Genomic DNA, 24,380 nt, shown 5'->3' with positions numbered 1-24,380 from the left:
TAAAAATATAAATAGTTGTTGATTAAGAGGTGGAGTAACTGGAATCTTTGTGTACTGTTGGTGGGAATGCAAAATGGAGCGACTGTTACAGAAAACAATATGGCAATTAAAAAAAAAAAACCTGAAAACATACAGCAATTCCACTTCTGGATACATACCCAAAATAATCGAAAGCAAAGCCTCAAACATATGTGTACACCCATGGTCATAATAAGATTTATTCATAATAGCCAAAAAGTAGAAGCAAATCAACTGAGTATACAAAATGTGGTATACACATAGAGTGGAATATTATTCTGCCCTATAAAGAAAATCTGACACCTGTTACAACATGGATGAATCCTTAGGACATTGTGTTAAGTGAAGCCAGGAATAAAAAAAAACACTATGATTCATAAAGACAGCAAGTATAATGGCGGTTCTAATGGGCTGGAGGGAGGGTGGAATGGGAAGCTTAAGGGGTAAATAATTTAAGTTTCGTAAGCTGAAAGAGTTCTGCGAGAGGAGGGATAGGGTGGAGAGAAGAGGCAGAGCCCAGAGGAATTTTAAGGCAGAGAAAATATACTTTACCATAATGATGAGTACATATAGCATTATACATTTGTTCCAACCCACAGAATGTACAAGAGTAAACTATAACATAAACTATGGATTTTGGGTGATTGGGATGTATCATTGTAGGTTCATCAACTACAACAAATATACCACTCTGGTAGAGAGAATGCTGATAATAGGGGAGGCTACGCATGTGTGTGGACAGGGTGTATATGGGAAATCTCTACCTTTCTCTCAAATTTGCTCTGAACCTGAAACTGCTCTAAAAAAATGTAAAGTCTTGGGGGGTTTTTTTGTTTTGTTTTTTTTTAAAAAAAAAACAAGTTCTGGAGACTGGTTGCGCAACAATGTGAAACCCTTATTACTCAACTACACTTTAAAACAGTTGAGATTACAATATTCTATGTCAATGTACAAAAAACAAGATAGCAAATTTTATGTCACGTATTTTACAATTAAATATTTAAAAAAAATTTAAGTGATAAATTCTTCCCTTAGATATTTATAAGCTCTTTTATTTGAAGTCTTTATTGGGAAGACGCAAACTATTACAGATCTCTGGAGTTACCACTTCAAGAATCAGAAACTAAGGACATGTTAAAAGGAATAGTTTGCCCTCAAAACTAAAGGAAAAATCTGGAGCTGTAATTTTTGATTCAATTCATAACAATTTTCTCAGTCTCAATGAGAAAAGGTTATGTTTTCTGTATGCTTAAATATTTTCATTAAAAAATGTTGGGTAGTGTTTATAAACCATTAAGAATTGGTTGAACCCTTTAGAGTATTCAGGTGTGGTGGGGTATCAGGTCAGTAATTTACTCTCAAGTCATTCAGGTAAAAGATTTTGGCTACTTTTTAAAAAATAGTTTCAACTTTTCTATAAGTTCGTAATCATTTCAAAGTAAAATTTAATTAAAAAAAAGAATTAGTTGAATAAAGCATTCTAAACCTTTCAGCAAATATAGATTATTTAGCACTTTTTCTTTTGAAAATAGTTTTATGAATTCTGTAAAAATGACACCATGTGGCAGAAAAAATCTAAATGCAAAGTTTTAATAAGTTTAAAACAAAATTAATATCAAAATGAAACCTGCTCTCCCAGCCCTAAACACTATAGACACTACAACATCTTTGATGGTATAAAGAAATGTATACATTTTTTGACTGTTCAAATTTTTAAATCTAAATTTAGTAATAGAAAAAAACTACACAACTGAAAATACAATATTTTGTTCCATTTATTGTTCTTTTCACAAAGTACTGATTAAATTCATATTGCATTGAGATTCTTAGGACTCAGTGTGTAAAACTAGCCTAAATATATTAAAAACAAATCCTAACAGGCAAACAGGAGTAAGAAATTTCAAAATGTTAGCTAATTTTAATGAAATCAGTGGATATCAATGAGTACCATATAAGTCTATTTCCACTCAATTAATTTTGCTGATATCAAAAGCAGTTAACTCATGACTATTTAAATATTCATTCATATGGACTCATTACGGCCTTTAGCATGTAGAACAAGCATGTGAACTGTTTGTATTGTTGACTAATTTCTCTGTTAAGGATCTTCCAGAAGATCATCAATAAATAATCTACATTTATTTAAAACACTGAATGCTAAAGAGAATGGTAGTTCTGTTATAATTTTTTATTAAAGTATTAAGAGCAGAGTAAAATGCTGTATAGCTGGATAAATTTTTATTTATGTATACAGCCATGCAACCACCACCACAATCAATATTGCCAGCACTCAAAAGACTGACTCCTGACCCTCCCATTCACAATCCTTGCTTATCCCCACACTACTGTCCTAATTTCTATAACCATAAATTAGTTCTGGCTTATCTTGAATTTTATAAAGCAGAATTATACAGTACTTACCTCATTGTGTCTGGCTTCTGTTACTCAGCATGTTTGTGAGAATCATCCATGCTATGTTGATACACTTTTTATTAATATGTAGTGTTCCACTGTATAATTATGCCATTATATATCCATTATCTTGTTGATAGACATTTAGGTTATTTCCAATTTGAATAAATCTACTATAAATATTCTTGTACCAGTAGACCTATGGTAGATCTATGCATTCATTTCTCTTGAATTTCTCTTGGATATATGCCTACGAGTTGAAGTGCTGGGTCATATTGATAGTGTATATTTAGTTTTGGTAGCTATTACTGGTTGAGTGGTTAAACCACATTCCTACCTGCAATTCACAGGAACCATTTACAAGTGTATAGTAGTATCTAACTGTGATTTTCATTTGCATTTCCCTGATGACTAATGATGCTGAGCATAGCTTATTGACCATCTACATATTCTCTTAATGCCTGTTCATTATGGAAGAGTAGTATCACTGAATAAAATTTTTATGTGTTGTCATTTTCTTCCCCAGGTAAATAGACATCATTAGTCGTAACAGGTGTCAGTGGGGGAAAAAAATCAGAAAATAGTTTCCGCACAGGCTAAATTATAGAGTTAAGAAATAAATCACACATACGTAAGTTGTTAAATATTAAAGGTAAATCACCATCCATATGCATTTATAAAAGATTAATAAATTTTCTTGCATATCTGTCCCAAAATATTCACTGTTTATTCAAATTATTTTTCCCAAATATTATCCTGTAGTTGTCTTCAAATTCCAGTTCTGAAGCCTAAACATTCACACTTAAACATGGATATCCACTAAATTATATCTCAATAAAGCTGGGGAGGGCAAGGATAGAACGAACTTATGGATATCCAATCTCACCTATTTCATCTGAAGTATCTTTGATATCGTTTAATATTTCAATTGTACAGATATCAAACAAGACTAAATCCAGCTAGCTATTTCACCTGTCTTAGGAAATGAAAATAGTTGATAAAAAAAGTTTTTTTGGTACAAAAATTCAACTCTCTCCCTATATACTCGTCATAATCTTTCAACTATCTATAGAGAAATAATAAAAAGTGGTAGTATTGCTGGCTTAACTCTGAGCAAAGAGGAAAGTCAGTGGAAGATTTTAGTTTGGAGCTTTGTTTTTAAGGGGACAGGTAGGAGGGAGAGTATCATTCCCATTGAGAAGAGACTAAGTAGGGGAAAGTTAGAGCATAGGGGCAGTACACAGTAATCATTCAGGCGAGAGGTAATGAAACTTGGACCAAGGTGTTAGTAGTAAAGCTGCTAAGATTTTGCGAGGTTTTACCAACAGGATTTGCAAACAGGGTACAGGGTACCAGAGAATGAAGACTCAAGGAATGTGATGAGGTTTTGGTCTGAGAAACTGCAAAGATGTCAATAACATAGATGAGGTGAAGCAGGTTTTGGTTAGGAGGGTATCTGAGTTTTCAACATGTTTAAGTTTGTGATGTCCATTACATATTCCAGTATGTTAAGAAGGCAGCAGGACATGAGTCTAGAGTTTAGGAAAGATAAATTTGCGAGTTGCTAGTATGTAAATAGTAAAGTCATGAGATCAGATGAGCTCACCAAGGAACTGAGTACAGATGGAAAGGAGCAAAGGTCAAGACTTAGCCCTGAGGCATTCTCATGTGCAAAGCTCTAGGAGAGGAGGGAGGAAACAGTTAAGGAGTCTGGAGGTGGGCACAGGAAGGGAAGAACAGAACTGATATCCTAGAAACCAAATGAAAAAAAGTAAGATGTCTCTAATACTACAAATATACATTAATACATTAATTAGAGCTGGGGGCCTTGGAGATGACTTCATAGGTAAAAACGCTGAGGCCAAAAAATTCAGTAAGTTATGAAAAGTCAAAAATCAAATGAATGACAGAAGATAATTAGGTGTATTCCACACTGTCCAATATTTAACAGTATGGAATATAGATCGAGAAATCATATCTCAAATGATGACCTACTGAGGGAGAGGCCTTACTCAGATGTGCTATTAGGATGGAAAAAGAAAACAAAACTAAACCTGAAACTCCAGTTACTAAATAAACCAAATCATCCATACACTGAATGTTATCATTCCTGTTTCCATTCTTTTGCTTCCTTAACAAACGAACTTATTACTGTTTCCTCTCACTCCAATATCTTTTTATACCTCTTGTCTTAGTCTTTCCATCCATAGTTTTAGAACAAGCCAGGCTCTAGTCTAAGAGAATTATATAAAACAACTCATTTAATCCTCTCAATACTATTAAGTAGGTATAAACCCCACTTTTTTCAGATGAGGAAACTAAGGCACAAAGAGTAAGTGATTTTCTCAGGAACCCACAGCTTAGTAAATGGCCGAGTCAGGATTTGAACATAATGGTTCCAGAGTAAAAAGTTAAAACATTATACTGCTAAGATCTACTCAGACAAAAAGAAATAAATAAAATAACAGCACTATAAATTCCTATGCAAATGAAGATATCACCTACAAAAGTATTCCTTCTTAGAAGCTGAGAACCTTAACTGTGCTCAAATAACACAACTTTTAACACTTTTGTTACCCACTTTCTGTCCAAGTCAGAACTGATTACTTCGCAATACATCTTTCACAAATATCTTCTTGAGATAGCAAAGAATAAAATTTACCAAAATAACAAAGACTTTTCAAGATGTAAAGCTAGCACCTGACACTATCCAATAAGTAAATATAGGTTGTGATCTCAATTATCACACATTTTCAATTATGTACTTAAGAGACTTCATAAAGTTGTAATATTATTGCCAAACAAGAGAAAGTATAATATATGCTTTTGTTTTGAGGCAGTTACTCATTTAGCAATCTAAATATATTGTTATAGTGTTGGAATTCACATGAGGGAGAGGAGAAGGTAAATTCAAAATCTCTTACCACTGATCTTTCAGGATATCCAAACAAATAGCCCCCGTGACAGAGCTAATATTAGGATGCCATATTTTAGTGATAAACCGGACCTAGAAATATAAAGCACACTTGAGTTTTTAAGTAACAAAAATAAAACATATATAGTTTAAATAGAACTGCAAGAAAATGAAATCCTCAGATTAAAAAAAAATGTCCATACTTACATTACATCATTTTGCCTAAGTGAAGGGAGGGGTGTAGAAGACAAAGCATTTAGTTAAGCCAAATGTTGTTACTGACGTACATTTCTTTTTAAACCTTTTAATAAATGCTCCGCCTTTAAAGAAACCCAACAATTACTAGGTGTTTACAATTTATCTAGCATAATGTTAGATGCTATGAGAAATACAACACGGACTAAAATCCACTTAAGTAAATAAAGTGTACATAAAATCAAAATATAGATAGTAAATGACAACTTTTTTTTAGGGCAAAGTAGGGTGTAAATAGGTTTGAAGAAAAAGTAGGCAAAATCAGTAGTCTGTGGAGGCACAAGCAGTGATTGTAAGATTGCTCCTATTTTTTCCATAGCAATTTTTTTCTCAAATTCTTTTTTAAAAATAATTCAACAAATATTTGAGGGTCTATTATAGACACTGAGGCTTAGAGTTTAAGATATTTATTTAAAATTAAATAACTAGTTAGCAATAGAACAAAATGAAAACTCATACAATCTAAGATTTTGAGTCTCTACTCACCTATTTATCTTAGCATAGAAAAACACAAAACGAACAAAGTGAAAATGCTAACTCTTATCAGATCACTGTGAAATGAAATCTAATTCATCAGCTCTTACTTACGAGCTTGTGGAGGATTATTATTATATCTGACACATAATAGTGATTTGAGTCAAAATTCCTTTACACGTAACAGATTACTATGAGCCAAGGAACATTCTAAGTACTTTACAAAAATTAACTCATCAATATATGCTCCGAATCTAAGCTATTTATGGAAAGACGTTAAACAGTTTCTACTTCGCTCCTTGTGACTTGATTTGTCTGTACTACCCATACCTACTTTCTCACCTAACATATATGCCATCTGAAAAAGCACTTTAAGTCATGAATGACTTCAAAACACCTAAAACAAATGGACATTTGCCAAGATCCTTTTTACTTAAAATACTCTTAATGATTTCAATGATATCTACTTCTCTCCATCCACAGGACCACCATCTCATTAAAAGAAACTATTATTCTTCACCTGGGTTACTGAACAGTCTACTGACTTTACTGCCTTCAGTTTTGCTCCATCTAATCCATTCCCCACACTAAAACCAAAGGGAGCCCTTGAAAACAAATCTGATTCATGTCATTCCTCTATTTAAGGCCCTTTAATGACTTCTCATTCCCTTTATGTAAATAAATACACATTCATAAACTGGCCCTAACGTACCTCTCACTTCCACCCCATATTCCATGCACTTGCTCAACAAGTCATATTAAAATTTTTTTCTTTTTGCCTTGGGGCCTATACATGTTTCTTCTCTCAGTAACACATCTCTGCGCCCTCTTCTGGCTAACTCCTACTTATCCTTCAAGTTTCAGCTTCCATATCACTTCTTCCATATCACTGTTTCCACAGCACCTGTACTTTCTTATGTGATAGTCCTGATCACACTTCTATAATCTCTTTCTTATTTATCTCTTCCCTAAAAGGCCCAGTATCTGTCCTGCTTATTAGAGCATGCCAAGTATCTAAAGTGCCTAATGCTGAATGAATATGCAATTAACATTATGGCAAACCTGTTAATTATAAGGCTAAATAGTATCCCACCTGGATATGATGCAGGTCAACTAAGAGACACAGAGTACAAATGTTTATGTACGATAAACATTTCTTCATAACAGATATAACCCATAATATCCACATCTTAATTTTTACCATTCATTAAGTTCAAAGCATTGATACAAAATAACCATATGCCATAATTTCAATAATTTAGCCATTTCAGTATTTTGTGACTTTAAAACAAAAGTTGTTCATATTTTCAACAAGAATGAAAAAGAGAATTTTAAATTACCACTGAAGATGTCAGAAGGTTTATGGTTTAAGCAAGTGATCTAAGGCTATGTGAGCTGTACATCTTGCTTTTTAAAGAAGTCTTCAATACACAATTCTCTATAGACACTACATGAAAAGCATGCATATATACAGAACTAAGGAAATTATTAAACTATTCCCTACTCTGTATTATATATATAATTAGGAATAAATAGCTTTAAATTTGCAGATGGTGTAATAAAGAATTTAATTTTCAGAGGACACTCCATTATCCATCAATACAAATATAACTGTCTAATAAGTAGTTCTTATGTGGTCTACCACTCTATCTCATACTCTGCTCTTGTTATTCTTTATCAACTACCTCCTTTATTAGATTTTGCACTTCTCTATCTCAAACTTTAATGTCACCAGTGGTACCCACATGTATCCTGAATTATGTCCTATTATTCTATACCCAGTTCACATCCACTGTCTGTCACTTTCTCCCACAGTGCCACCCACAGTGCCACCATCACTGTCCTGTAACAAAAATGTAGAATCAAAAGAACTTGAAAGGAATGAAGTGTAAGAGTAAGTAATGATACAGTACCAATCAGTAAAAAATTCAAATCTCTCTATTTACTATGATCTACTTGAGTCACATCTGACTTTGATTACGAAACAGATATGGGATGGTTTACAGTACTAAAACATTTACCAGTAACAATTCAAGTTGCCTTATTTTCACAAACAAAGCTAATTGAATTAGCACCATTTGAGTTAACTTCAGAACATTCATTAGCTTTGAGGCGCAGTCAAAGAATAGAAACAAAAATCTTAATACTATTTACATGGTTTTACCAAACTGAAATGAAAGAACTATTCTTAGTTGATACCGGCACATCGTCATCAGTAGTCTTATCTCCTCCTATGGGGTGCATGAATATATGCATCCTATATTCATTCACTCTTTAGTTCAACAAATATTTCAGCAACTACTTCATGGTAAATGTGAGCTCACTGGGAATTTCCAGTTTCAAACTTGGAACTCAAGGATGTTACTATATGAAACTAGCTTCATCTATCTTACTGTACAAACGAAAATGCTATTTTATTTTAAAGATGCATGTGCAGATGAGCGGATTCATTAAAGGCTATGAGCAGTGGAATTTATACTCAATTTCACATATAAAAGTATGTTTATAACACCAAGGATAGAGAAGAAAATTCACAACCTAATCACTAATATGTAACTAGACAAATCATTGAACTGGTTTTTCTAATTTAATGGGTTTTTCGTTAATAGAATATAAATTAGAATTTACTCTAGAAATAACAGTGTATGCATTGAATCAAATTTCTTCTACACTATATTCAGCTGCTTCAAAGACCATTTTTTCTGTCTAGAAGTAAATCTTTTACTCTTCCGGGCAATAATTTATTACAGAATAATAACAGAAAATACTGAGGCCATGTTAAGCCAAATCAATGTAAGTTTTCAATTTTGTGCAGTTTTAGCTGCACAGTAGTAAGAGAATATAACCACTAACTTCAATACTTTTTACCTCATAAGGCTTAAATTTAAACCTGAGCCTACACATTAAACATATGTGAACAGAATTCAGCAAGTTTACATAAAGTATCCTCCATTCTCTCCATTATATTTACCAATCAGTAAAAAATTCAAATCTCTATATCTAGAACATATTTCTCATATGCCCATTAATATTTATTGCAAAAGCTTAATACCATAAATGAGATGAGGACCATATTTTTAAAAATACTAAATTCCAATTACTAAATGACTAACTGGATAAAGCCAGAGGGAGACAAATTTGGGTTGATTAAAGGAAGACCTTTCTAAATCTTGAAGCTACCTCAATATAGAATGGCTGAAATTAGGATAGTAGTGGCCTAAAGAACAACATGAGCTAGCAGTAGTAGCAAAACATCACACAGACCCCAGTTCTCATGTTTTGAGTCTATATTTCTCACTGTACTAAAAAGGAGTGGGGGCAGGCGGGATTAATAAAACAGATTTCAAAGATTAAATGTAATAATCCCCAAATAATGCCTAAGTTAGTGCCTAAAACAGCCAGAACCACACAATCATTTTGAAGCTAATTATAGACTACAGAGGAAAATAATCACTTTTAATAATTTTTTTTTCAATTACAGTTAATATACAATATTAGTTTCAGATGTACAATATAATGATTAGACATCTATATAATCTACTAAGTGACTACCCCAATAAATCTAGTACCCATCTAACACCATACAGTTATTACAATATTGACTATATTTCTTATGGTATACTTTACATCCCCATGACTCTTGTAACTACCTATTTGTACTGCTTAATCTCTTCCCCTTTTTCACCCATCCCTTTAACCTCTCCCTACATCTGGCAACCAACAAAATGTTCTCTGTATCTACAAGTTTGTTTCTGTTTTGTTTGTTCATTAGATTCCACATATAAGTGAAATCATATGCCATTTGTCTTTCTCTGACTTACTCCACTCAGCACAATAACCTCTGGGTCCATCCAAGTTGTAGATGGCAAGATTTCAAAGACTTTTGAGACCACATGAATTGCACAACTTCATGGTTTTTAGTATATTCAGAGTGCAACCATCACCGCAATCTAATTTTGATGATTTCATCACCTCAAAAAGAAACCACGTAACCATGAGCAGTCACTCTCCATTCCTCCACACCCCTAACCCCCAGTCCAAGCAACTACCAATCTATTTTTTTGTCTATGGATTAGCTTCTTCCAATGTTTCATATAAATAGAATCATACAATGTGTGGCCTTTTGTGTCTGGCTTCTTTGATTAAGCATGATGTTTTCAAAGTTCATCTATCTTGTACCACATGTAAGTACTTCATTCGTTTTTATAACCAAATAACATTCAGTTGACGGACAGTTAGGTCAATTCCACTTTTTAGCTATTATGAATTGTGAGAGTATAAACATTTTTGTACAAGTTGCTGTGTGAACATGTTTTTCATCTCTATCGGGAGATACATAGAAGGAGAATTGCTAGGTCATAAGATAACTCTACGCTTACCATTTTAACCAAATTATTTCCCAAAGTACCTCCAATATTTTATGTTCCCACTAGCACTGTATGAAAATTTCAATTTATAGAGGAAATTTAAGTGTCAATGCTACCATATTGCAAAACCAAAAAGACTACTCCAAGAGAGGCCTCTTAGGGTGATAGTCATTGGTTAATGCTAGCTAATATTTCCAGAGTGCTTAACTCTATGCAGGCACTGTTCTAAGTATTATATTTCATTAAATCTCAGGTACCATCAATTATTTGATATACCATTACTGTACGTACCCCCTATGAAAAAAACGTTGCCAATAAAATTATGACACACCATCCCTTGAAAGATGTAACCTGATTTCAGAGGCGTTAAAAATATGAGAAATGTTTCCTAGAATTATTGAAATATAGTTCTTTTCAGTGGGCTCCAACCTTTTTGGCGCCGGGGACCAGTGCTCCTATGCGAATCTAATGCCTGATTATCTGAGGTAAAGCTGAGGCTAGTGTTGGGGAGCAGCTGCATATATAGATGAAGCTTTGCTCACTTGCCCATCACTCACCTCTGGCTGTGCGGTCCAGTTCCTAACAGGCCACAGACCGGTACTGGTCCGTGGCCTAGGGGTTGGGGACCCCAGTTTTACATAGATTAACTCTTTTAATCTTTACAATCCTATGAGAGGACTTTACAGATGAGGAAACTGAGGTACACAGCAGTTAGATAGCTTGTCTAAAATCACAAGGCCAGATAAATGGCAGAAGAAAGATTTGCACTCTGGCTATATGTTCTTGTTCTTGGCAGAATCATATTCACTGTTTCAGAGATTCTGCCCTTTCTCCTTCCTCATCAGGATCATGGAGGAAGAACACAGTGGGCTTTTTGGGATCTGGGTTCTATTTAACCTCTAGCCTAAGTTCCTTCATTAATTAGGACCATTTTAAAGAATGTTTCAGAAATGGCACATATAATTCTTAGCACAAAGCAAGTGACAGCTGTTACTATCATTATTTAAGAGTAATAATGTAGTGGTTGAAAGCAGTCTCTATTGAGGTCTTTATTTCTTCCTCATTTTCATTTAAAAAAAATAGGCTATGGGGTCATCCTTAACTCTAAACATTTTAAAAACTTCTTTTCTTAATTAAATTCATGGTATTCTCCAATTAAAGCACTCTCAAGTGACTACTCATTCTAATGATAATATTGGCAACCTTGACTGAATCCAGTGGACAGCAACCAGGATGAAGATTAAAATTAAGTCATAGATATAAGATGAAAGCTTAATAGTGGACATCTCTAAGACATATTGACAAACTGTTTTCTTTTTTTGTACATCAGTCATTTAATAAACACAAACTACTTTTATAATATGAAAAAAAATGAAGAAAATAAAATCAACCAAACTTAAAAGGTAGAAACAACTAAAACGTACACAATGGCCAAATGAATAAACAAAATGTGGTATATATGTACAATGCAATACCATTTAGCATTAAAAAGCAATGGAATTCTGACACATGCTATAATATGGATGAATCTTGAAGACATTATGCTAAGTGAAATAAGCCGAATACAAAAAGACAATGTATGATTCCACTTAAATGAGGTACCTAGGGCAATCAAATTCATACAGAGAAAGTAGAACAGTGGTTACCAGGAACTGGGGGCATGGTATAACAGGGAGTTATTGTTTAATAGAAAAATGAGAATGTTCTGGAGATGGATGATAGTGATGGTTGCACATCAGTATACTTAATGCCACTAATCTACACACTTAGAAATGGTTAAAATTATGAATTTTGTTATATACGTTATGCATTAAAAAAACAAAAAACAAAAAAAAACAGGCTTATCAGAAAATAGATGTATATAAGCAACAGAATAATAGACACCCCCACTGGTATATGGCCTAAACTCACCCTGAACTTCCATTACTGTGTCTATTCTTCCACTACTGTGTCTACAACCAGCATACAGAATAAGTGAATTCCAAAACATTTTCTGAGTGACTACTATCATGTTCAAGGGACAGTACACTGTTAGGAGCCACAGAAAATATAAAGGCATATATATGGTCCTTCACTTTAAGAGCATAAAAGTTAGTGAAAGATACATATGCTCAAATAACAGAATACACTAATTGGTACCGAGTTTGTTTTGGTACGGTATAAGTTATATAAAATGCTACTGAGAGAGTAGAGGGAGAAACAATTTGATGGGCATAGCTTAATGGAGAATGATACTTTACCTATACCTCAAAAGAAAACTTAAATTTTAAATGATAGGAACAATGATTCAAGTGAAAACGACAGAAAAGTGTGAAAGAATAAGCATCGTCTACAAACAGCAAATAACCTAGGCTGGTAAATGAGACCCATGCTGTAGGTGAGGGTGGCAGAAGAATAGGAGGGAAAAGACTGGGGTCAGGTTGCAGGAGGTTTTAAATGCAAAGGATAAATAGGAGTAGCAAAGATGAAGGGTGAATAATAATAGGCAAAATTGGGAAGTAATAAAGTTGAATGCCTAAACTAAAATGGTGATGATAGCAAAAGTAAAGACAAAGGAAGCTATTCAGTCAAAAAGTTTAGGTTAGTTCTCCTTGCTATACATGATGCTAGAGTATTCCATTGCCTCTTTTAACATTCATTACAGCTGCAGTTATGCTCTTTTTTCCTTCCTGCTGGAATGTGTGCTCCATGAAAGCAAGGGCAATGTAAGTCTTAATTATTGCTATATTGGCACAGAGTACTCAAATAATTGTTGAACAAATTTAGAACATACTCTTCCCTAAAAAAACATACTTCTTTGAGGAAAGTAAGAATTTGTATAAGGATTTTCTATTTCTGGGAACACTATTAAGTTTTTCCAGACCTAGAACTTAAGCCATTGTTAGATGCATATCCTATTCCTGTCTAGAGACATTACTAGCTGCCTCTGAGTAAGCTTGCTTTTCATTATAATTTCAGAAGCAAACCATCTGCCATTACCTGAAATCTTGTCCACACTAAATTAACACAGTCAACAACTCAGAAAAACTGTAATTTTAATAAGCACTAAAATATGTATTAATTAAATGGGCCAAGAAATATATTTTAGAAGTTTGTACACAAAAATAGGCTTACAATACCTTAGGGGGATTAAATGGATATGTTTCTGGTATTTTTATCTCTAGTTGGTATCTTCCTCCTAAAAAATGGGGAAAACAGAAAGTTAAGAATGCTGCTAATCTCAAATATGTAAAGCTAAATATAGTGATAGAACTTATTAAAACATGTACTACTTTACATTCGATTATAACAAATTCATTTTAAAGCTGAAATCCAAAAAAGGAAATCATCAAAAGCACTAGTCTTTAAAGGTTATTTAAAGCACACAGAACACCATTTTAAACAACTATATTAGCTTATCAGTGAATAATAGGGTTACAGATAAATGAATACATTAAATCCAAACAATCCAATGCCAAAGATTTCATTGGGACAATTAAGTAGTATAGGTTGTTTCTTTTTGTTTCCCCTAATCCACAAGAAAAAAATGGAGAGAAAACAAAACAAAACAAAAAACAGAAGTCAGGCAGGGAAGGAGGTATAAAGGTATAGATGGTATAGAGAAAAAAGATATATAGATTATGCCATAAACTGAAAAATCTATTTCTAGCTGGTTCTCTCAAGTGCAAAAAAGTCCCAAACTTTTAACTTGTGCCCTAAATTAAATGCCAACCTTTCCTGTTAAAATTTTAAAAATAAAATTCAACAAGAGGTAGATAAAAACAAAAAAACTGCTTTCTGCCTCTAAATGGGTACACAAAATACAAAACTTTGTTACAAAGAGGTTGTTCTCACCAGTAATGTATAGAAGGCAACGTTCTTGAGCAACTAGCAGCTAAATATGTTATTTTAAAAAGTTTATCTAGTTTCCCATACCTGGGGTGAAGATAACTGCCTCTGAGGAAATTCTGAAAAAGGAAGTCTTGTAGTATATGAGAGGATGGCTTTGAAACTCAACTCTAAGGAACCTTCCAATTCTAAGATTTTATGATCTATTAACAGAATATTCACTATTCCAAAATATAGCAAATAAAACTGTGTTACTGGAATATTTACTTAAGAAACTATGCCTGGAATTCATGACAAAATAATCGAGAGATGGAGCAGATCAAAAACTGGCCATGAGTTGACAGTTATTAAAGCTGGCTGATGAGTGCATGGAGAATCCATTATATCATTTGCTGCTTTATATGTATATCTGACATTTTCCATAATAAAAAGTAAAATAAAACAAAAGCTGTGCACCAGGAGAGATATTAACTTCGAAATTCCATACATTCAACTCTCAGTATATCCTAAATTTTCTCAAATCCTCCTCCTCTATTGTTAGGAATAGATAGATCAATGCGGATCTGAGGAAAAACAAAAGAGCAATCCACTTGGTAACACTTTTTTCAAGCCCTTTTTGGTTCCAATTCTTTTCTTGCTAATTCTTTTTAAGAGAATCCCACAGTGACTGATGCATGTGTTGGACTAGATGTCTGAATCATAAAAGCATATGGCAGCAGTAAAATACAGTCTAAACAAACAAACAAACAAAAACAAAAAGACAGATAAGAGATTATCTGAAGAAATTTTGTGAATATAAAGATAACTGTTTATGTTCAGAGTTATAATATAATAAATTTGGCCTGAGAAATATGTAGGTTCTTTTTCCTTCCTAAGAACCTTACTTTTTTTCTGATTAAATTCCAGATTAGTGTCTCTATAACCTTTCATATGAAGTTCTTCCTCCTTGGAGAGCCCAGATATATACATAATTCTGAACCCTTGAGTCCTCCAAATCCTATTTCTACTTCATATGTTATTAATATGCTGTCTTGATTATCTGATAACTTTCAAAATATAACCACCATAGCATCAATTGATATAGATCAGAGTAATACAACTAAGGGAGCTTTAAACTGCCTTATTCATATTATAATAGCTTTCATTATAAAACTTTACTTCTTGAATAGCTTTTACTATTAAAAATCTGTAATCTTGAAATTTAACTTAATCCAAAGTGAAGATGGGGAAAGGATGAGATTTTAAAATATCAACAATTCCATAAATTCAAAACAACTCTTAGGAAGAAAGGTTCAAGAACTAAATTGTTCCTTTTCCATTGAGCTGTTAAGACAAAAGAGAATGAATTAAGTAACATGCACAACACAGTAATTTTTCCATGGATATTCTACTTCTCAATCTGAGTACTTTCAACACTACATAAAACAGCTGCCTCATTACCTAATAATTGTTATAAACAATTTAACATCCCACATGTAAACTTTTGCCTTAGTTATTAGTCAGATTGAAAAAAACTTAAAAACTAGTAAGAGATCTGCAATAAATATTATCAAAAGTTTACCCATGTTCATAAAAAAATGTGGCTAAGTTTATGCCTTTGAATAGTGCTTTTCTTAAAGTGAAAACTTCTCTTCTATAGTTTTATGATAAAAATATAATTTAATCTATCTCAAATATATAGCCAAAAAGCATATTAAAACTAATCTTATCAAATACTAATGTCTCACTTAGTGGCATTAGCAGAAGTAAGCACTTCGAAATGACCAAACTTGTTTTTAATTAGCAAAGAATATGGTATATTTATAACTTAATCATCCTAAAATAAGTGTATATATTCCAATTTTTTTTAATTTATCTACTTTTCTTATGCAACCAAGAAGGTAATGAACATTTTTCCTATCTAGTTCAGGAAGTGCCTTTATACGTATCAATTTGCCAGAAGAGCTCTAGAACAATAATGCTACTGCTCTATTGTCTTTTAAAATACATCTTAATAACCTAAAAAAGTAATTTAAGAAAATTTATAACGCTTGCTTTCAGAAAGAAGCTAGTACAGTCATCCCTCAGTATCTGCAAGGGATTGGTTCCAGGACACTCCCCTCACTACTAAAATCTGAAGATACTCAAGTCCCTTATATAAAATGGTGTAGTATTTGCATATAACCCATGTACATCCTCCCATATACTTTAAATCATCTCTAGATTACTTATAATACTTAACACATTGTAATGCTATGTAAATAGTTGTTATATATTGTATTGTTTAGGGAATAATGATAAGAAAAAAAAGTGGGTACATACAACCATCTAGGTCTAACTACACAGTACATGTCAGCAACAATATAACATTTTTTCCCCCATACAATATACTGTCTTAACAAGAACTTGATTTTTATAAGATAACTAAAGATCTATAATCCATCTAATGACTATTAAAAGAACTAAATGAATAGCTCCCATGAAAGTACCCAGATGAGGTCTGGTACATAGGAAGCACTCAATAAATAATATAAAAAATTAAATAATGTCTGAAAATGGTTTATATGAACTATAAAACAGAAAATAAGATTTTATCATTTAAGGTTTAGTAGGATATAACTAAAGACATTCTAGGGTCTTTAAAAATTTGAACAAACACAAAATATTCTAGAATATCAGGTTCTTCTGCAAGTTTTAAGGTAACTGTTCATTACATAATTACGGAACCACTACATTCTATTAAGACATAACTACCGCTTCTAATATTCAGTCAATCCTGGTTAATTCAAAAGCAGAAAGTGATGAGAAACAGGCTTTGAAGTCAAAGGCTGAGACTGAGATCCCAGCTCTGCTATTTAAATGTTTGACTTTAGATAGTTACTTAACTTCTGAGCTTAAGTTTCTTCATCTATGAAACTGTGATAACTACTTACCTCATAAGATTTATTTCAAAAATTGAATGAGAAACTACATATAAAGCTCTAATAAATAAGAACTTAATAAATACTACTACTACAAATTGTTATGATTTCTACCAAATATCTGAATGTCTATTATATGCAAGAACCTTGGTTATGCTACATAACCCTAATTTATAATAATATTCATTACCAAAGAATTGTCTAATGAGGAAATAAAATGCTATAACGCTTCTTTATCATACCACCCAATTTCATGGTGTAGAGTAACTACAGATTTAGTTTGTGAACACAAAGTTCAGCAAAACTGCCTCCTTTTCTGTATGACTTAAAACAATCACTCAAATCTTTACTAAATAAAGAAAATTAAATATCTGGAATACATCCTGTATGAAGACATATGAGTGAATGAAATGCTAAATGACAAACAGGGGAGGAGAATTTTTTTCAAAAAATAAATATTTTATCAGTCAGAAATTTAAGGCAAGGCTTGTTATAGATACCATATGAAGAGTAACTGAGAATCTATAGTCCATATGTTAGAAAATTAACATATAGAAGTTTTTATACTATCAAATTCTAATCTATATTAACCTGTAACTTGGCTCTACTAAATCTATTTTGGGGAAGAAAAAAATTAGCTAAAATTCAGTAAGAAAAATCAGTCTAGATAAGTTTACCTATATTATTTAAAAATTGCTGTATATCCTAAGCCAAATGAAGTTACCTTCCATGTAATTTATAATAGATACTCTTAAGATTATTCTGATTTAATGTTTCAGACAAGTTCTAATACGCACAATATTTTGATACAGAAAAAAGTACTTGCCTTCATATGGTGTGTCTGGAGGTCCTGCTATTTCTCCTCTTAATTCTGTAAAATTCTCATCTACAAGATCTACTTTAATTTGATTTTTGCTCGTCTTAAAAATAAACAGAAAATAAATGTTAGTTATACCAGCAAGAAAAAAGCCTATTATAAAGTATTACCTATAAAAAAATTGTGAAACCCCCTCTTTCATTTGCTTATATATCTGCTCTAGTAAAAATAGTTTGTGTTTTCCTAGAATTAGCCATTTTAAAAATTAACAAATTTTCACTTCAATGTTTTTAATGAAATAAAACCGCTTTGAACAATAGAGCAATGGCTTGTTGACTTTTTAGGAATGTTTAGAGACAAACAGCAGACACCTACTATTTTATATTTGCCAACTTTATGTATGTTAGGCCCAAAGTGATAAATCTTTTCATCTGTAGATGAACAATAAGATACTATAGCCCCAGGCAACATGAGTTCTATCAATATAAACAGAAAATTCAGGGTCATTAAAAGCCATTTAGGCTATAAGCTTTCACTTGAACTAAAGCACAACTTCAGATGTCTAGGTTAACTGAAATACTACACCATCCACACAGATAGTTAAAGCTCAAGACATCTAATTAATTTCTCTTTCCATAAAAATTCTGTAAGCCTAAATGCCTCACGAGAATCTTCTAACGCCTTCTTCAATTTGTTTTTCTGCTTAGTTATTTCAATAACAACGACCTACTTTCAAAACAGATTTTTTAAATTTATAACACCTATTTTGCCCTTTACACTTCCCAAAGTACTTTCGTATCTACAGAATCACTTCAATCTCTCAATCTGTTCTCAGAGTCAACAATGATTCAGAAAACCCTCCAGTGGGATTCACATTAATGTTCATAAGTACCTGTACGCAAATGAGCTCTCCACTTATATTTTCTGACCTATACTAGTATCTATCTTACTGGTCTGTATTCCTAATACAGGTCTATATTCCTAATGAATTATTCCTTTTCTCAATTTTTAAAAATATCCAAGTTACTTTTGGGGGGGTTGCATTTCACATTTTTACCTAAGTAACACAATGTATCAGAAAGCCTTGAGAGATTTCAAAATTTTTGCTTTTGAACCTACCTTCTTAAGCTTGCTTACTGGATAGAACAGTGTATTATATATAAGGTCCTTGGGCTTCCTCTCCCAACTCCTTAAAGACACCATTTTTATTCATTCTATACTAAAGTTTTAGTACAGAAATGTTAAGTACAGAAAAAACATATACCTTAAAACCAAAATTTTAAAGATTTCATGACTCCTAATTAAGCTTAACTTATCTTTTAATAAGAACATAGGATTAATAAACTTACTTTATGCATTCTAAAATCAAATATTCTAATTAGTACTGGTTTATTTCATAACTTTTTTTTCACTTGGGATTAAAGTATTTCATATTTTTCTGAAGGTAAATTTACCTCAAATTAAAATTAATTATAAAAGTGCATAATGGGAAATTTCTTCCTGTGCCCTAAAAATATCATTATCATCCTTGGTATTTGTGGTAGAGGATAAAATGCACAATTTTAGCAATGGTGAAATATTCTGACCAGTATGCACAGGAATAAATAATGTTAAAATGAAAACCAGAGGCATCATACTTTCACTGACCAATTTAAGGAGTCACAAGTTTAACTGCAGATTTCCATCTCTTCCCTAAGATTTCTAAGTAAAACAAGAGTAACAGGATCTTGCAAATCATCAATGCTTTCAAAGTTCTCTATAGCTTCCTACAATACACCCTTCCCAAAAAGAAGTAAATAATCCAAAAGTGTCAGTAGCAGGATTAGATTTAACATTTGATGGAGGGGAGGAGGAGGTAACAGAAATTAGAAAAGCTGCCTTCTAGATTGCCCCCAACTCTCTGGTTAATAAAATGCTAAAAAAAAAACTAGTATTAACTTTTATACCTCTGTCCTCATTTTTCTCTTCATTACCTTTAAATTATAATTCTGAGAAAAATGGGTCTTTTTTCACTATAGAGAAAGAACACTATCAGTGTATGAAAATTTTACTAAATTAGCTCAAAGAAATACAATCATCATGATGAAACCCATTATAAAGAAGCATTCTATATGGTCTTTATCTGCACGTAACCAAAGATAAAAAGAAAATGGAGAGCTAAAGACAAAAATTTTTTTAGATTAATTTTTACATCACACAACAATTATCCTTTATTACCTCCACATTTTAATTCAAACATCCAGTTATTCCACAATCCAAAACTCCAATCCCAGTGATCCCACGAGCTAACTTAAAATTCTACTTAAGACTCAGGAATGTAAGGAAGACAAGACATGGAAAATGGCAAAATATGATAAACAGTATTAGAAAAGGCATGGCCTTTGGAGTCAGACAGATGTGAGCTGAATCCTAGTTCTGCCACTTACTTGTGGTGGTAATTCAGACAAGTCACTTAGCATCTCTCAATTTTATTACTGTAAATGAGAAAGCATACCTCGAAATTAAATGAGAATCTCCTGGCTAGAAGTAGCAAAGTTATGCCTCCCCTAACAATTAATTTAAAAAACCTTTGATTTCAAAGCCCTATTTCATAAAATATATTCATAGTTCTGTTTCCAGTCTAAGAATGAAAACGTAATTTCTAAAAATAATAGTATGTTTATTCATTTTAATAATTGCAACAACCAGGGAGGCTAAGGCTTTTGGATAAAAACTTAAAGAATTGTGTTATCACTATTCATTTTTTGTGAGGATAGCTGAAAAGTTGCTTTTCTATACTTTCTTCTCCCAATTCAGCTATGCACAGTGTGACCTCTGGTAGACCAAATTTTTATCATGTTCCCTTGTGACTCCAACGCATTTCCAACACATAAAAGGAAAAGAGATGAACAGAAACTACAGCTGCTGGTAAATATTTTTAAATAAACTAGTGTATTAAGATATAACACAAAGTATGCAGAAGAGCACTAATATTGAAGCTAATTTGGATGTGGTAAACAAATGAACATTATTGCTAACAAAGTGTAAAATTTAAAGCAAAGCAATTCTTATACATTTCCAAAGCCAAGTCTCTTGGTGATTTGATATCATCAAGGAAATTCTTTCAAATAATTCCTGTGGTCTACTATAGCCAGAAAGTAACTTCAAGTGTTAGTGAACAAAACTAAGTTGCAGCCCACTTGAAGCTTACATCCTAGTGGGAGAAACTAAAAATTGAAAGATTTTATCATATAAGAAGTATAAAGTATTTTGTTGTTTATCCAGTTTAAAACTTATATGACCCCAAGCCAGTTAATTAACTACTCTGTACGTACCTCAGTTTAATCCTCTGTCAATTGGGGGATTATAATAGTAACTACTGCATACAGTTTCGTGGAAGAATTTAATGAATTAACACAGTATATAGAACAATGACCGCCACATAGTAAATGCTGAATGTATAGCAGCCATTTCACACTGTAATGTGTTGGCTTTTGAAAATGTTGAAGCAGAAAGTGTCCATCTAACGCAAATACTGTTATTTTTTAAAAGGATAACTGATCACATTAGTCTCACAACTTCTACTTAATCTAGAAAATTTGTTCTAAAACAAAATTTAAATTCAAATTTCAGATAAGACAAATGCAATTCTAAATGACCCCTAAAGTTATAGATAATTCTCATATGCTATAAAGCATCAGTTTCCAACCTTTCTGGCACCAGGGACTGGTGCTATGAGAATCTAATGCCTGATGATCTGAGTTGGAGCTCAGGCGGGTGATGCTACACTGGGGAGCAGCTGCAAATACAGATGAAGCTTGCCTTTCCCCATCCTCTGCTGCTCACCCCCTGCTGTATGTATTCGGGGTTGAGGACCCCTGCTAAAGAAACTATTAATTTGTTTCTTAATCAAATCCTGACTACCAAAATTTAGGGTAACTGTTCATTATCATGTAAATAAATGTGAAATTCAATTCTTCCTAATTTGTTAGAAACGAGTCTTAAAAAGTTTAACAGTTGCCATTATTTCCTCATAATTTAAACTAAATGACTTATCTTTTCCCTGCTATTCTAAAGGCCCCCCAAATAAGAAAAATTCCATCTTCTAAGCAGTTAGGAAAAAAAAATCCTGACTTAGGGTACATCACATTCCCAGAACAGGGTTCAGATGGAAACAGAGGACAGAAGGACAATGAGAAACTGAGATCATGGGGACACATTTTTGGTCCTTACTAAAAATAAGTTCTATGGGTGGCTCCACAGTGTAGTGGTTAGCATGTCTGCTTTACACGCAAAAGGTCCTGGGTTCGTGCACCAGGTGGAGCACCAGCAGCACTCCCCCCTCCCCGCACCCCCCCCCCTCCGCCCCGTGCATGCTGCAAGCGTGTGGGAAGAGATGCCTCGCCTTCAGAGATCCAGTTCTTAAGGGGAAAGGGCAACACCTATAGGTCAGGAGTGGAAGGGCAGCGGGGGGGGGAGGGGATTAAAGAGGGGGGGAGAATAAAAGTTCTAGACCAGCATTGTAGAGTAGAAATATAATATAAACCACATACTTTAAAATTTTGTTGCAATCACTGAAAATAAAAGGAAACAAAAGAAATTAATTTTAATAATATATTAATCTCCAATATATAAAAAGTTATTTTAGTATGTAATAAAAATTAAAACTGAAGATACTTTACTTTTTTTTAATACCAAGTCTTCAAAATCCAGTGTGTAATTTACAATTATAGCTCATTTCAATTTGGACTGGCCATATTTCAAGTGTTCAAAAGCCACGTGATAGACAAATCCACAGATGTAAAAAGTAAATTACTGGTTGTGAAGGAAAGAAAGAGGGAGGGGGAAATACGAAAGATCTGCCAAAAGGTATGGGGATTTTTCCGAGGTGATGAAATGTGCTGGAATTAGATAGCTGTGATTGTTTCACAACCTTGCAAATATACTAAAAACCACCGCATTTAAAAGAAATAATTTTTAAAACCTTGAAAATAAAGTCACATGCAGCTAGTGGCTACAGTATTGGACAGCGAAGCTCTAGAGAACCAAGAAATAACCTCACCAAACAGCAACAGTATGCCATTAAAGTTTTACTTTCTAAACTTATGTCATCATACATCACACAATCTACAATGCAGAATAATTAACATAGTGATTCCATGAATATTTATTATCTATTTTATAAAGCAAACAGGTACCAGTAGTAAAATGTTCAATCAGAAATGTTCTCTAACCTATCCTATACGCATAAATTGAGGTTTCACTTTAAGGTATTAAAAACAAAATTAAACGAAGTACTAGATGTCATGCAAGTAATAATTAACAGACAGAGAATATGGAGGGTAAGAGGCTTCTTCTAAGGAAACTCCTTTAAAAGATTTAACTAGGTAAAGCCAATAACATTTTAGGCAGAAAGTCCATCCATTGTAAAATAAAGGCAAAGAGTTTAGGAATTGAAAAGCCACCAACGTGATTAGAATACACAGAATAAAAGGAAATAAGTAAGGCAGGGAGAGTCAGCAAGAGTAAGATTATTTAGGGTCATGAAGAACAATGAGAACCATTTAAAGTTGTAATATGACAATCGAATTTGGGTCTTTACAAACTGGCTGTAAAGAGTAAAGGCAGGAATCCAGTGAGAGTGATTAGAAAGCCCAATGAGATGAAGTAGATGAATTAAGAAAGAGAAGAAATACAAAGATTATAGCATTTAGTTATTACATACTAAAAGTGTATGACCTTAAGGAGGGAACAAGGATCACTCTTATAGCTTTGATTTTCCACTGGGCAGATGATAGTACCATAAACTAAGATAAAGAAACAAGAAATTGAGGAGTCAGAGTCTGGAGAAGAGAGAAAATCAAAAATTCAATTTTAGATATGTTGAGAACATGTATGAAAACCTATAAAAATTCAAGGAGCCAAGTACACTGTTGAAAACTTGGGTCTAGAGTTCAGGAGTGAGCTGGACTAAAGATATGATGAGCAAGACAGGAAAAACCAGGGCAGCCTGTTATCACTGACACCAAAGGAAGAAAAATGTTTCAAGGAGAGAGTAGCTAATGTTGCTGAGAGATTAATAATAATAGCAGTTAATACTTAATGTAACACCTTATAAGCAGTAGTCTGATTTATATGTAGTAACTCATTTAAACCTTGTAACAATCTTATGTGTTTACCAATAAGGAAACTGAGATACAAAGAGGTTACACAGATAATAATTAGTGAAACCAGATTTCAAAAATGACACATGGGGCCATTCTACCTCATTGACTCTAAGATATCATCAATTACAGGATGACCTAATGTATACCACTAAGAAAAAAAAACAGCTACTTATACTATCACACAATATTTTATCATTTAGAATTGTTATTTTATACTTAGTCAAAGACACTTTAGACTTTACATACATC

The 24,380-nt window shown here is 32.9% G+C and overlaps 1 protein-coding gene across 4 annotated transcripts in view; it reads right to left on the bottom strand.

Moving 5' to 3' along the window:
- UBE2K (ubiquitin conjugating enzyme E2 K) overlaps positions 1 to 24,380 on the bottom strand; it is a 51,519-nt gene that overhangs the window by 5,629 nt on the left and 21,510 nt on the right. For 2 of the 4 annotated variants that reach the window (XM_023532169.1, XM_011362748.2), the window contains exons 2-4: positions 17,995 to 18,088; positions 13,560 to 13,618; positions 5,355 to 5,437 (exon numbers count right to left, since the gene is read on the bottom strand). Coding sequence is in view for 2 of the 4 variants with exons in the window: in XM_011362748.2 (XP_011361050.1) it covers positions 5,355 to 5,437; positions 13,560 to 13,618; positions 17,995 to 18,088 (236 nt within the window). In the remaining 2 variants the exon portion in view is untranslated. The remainder of the gene's footprint in view (positions 1 to 5,354; positions 5,438 to 13,559; positions 13,619 to 17,994; positions 18,089 to 24,380) is intronic. The other 2 variants (XM_023532170.1, XM_011362749.2) reach the window with 2 other exon arrangements.

The sequence above is a fragment of the Pteropus vampyrus genome, unplaced genomic scaffold (assembly GCF_000151845.1).
Source record: "Pteropus vampyrus isolate Shadow unplaced genomic scaffold, Pvam_2.0 Scaffold79, whole genome shotgun sequence".
NCBI lineage: Eukaryota > Metazoa > Chordata > Mammalia > Chiroptera > Pteropodidae > Pteropus > Pteropus vampyrus.
Note: the sequence above shows the minus strand (reverse complement) of the source record. Positions and strands in the feature narration are given on the sequence as shown.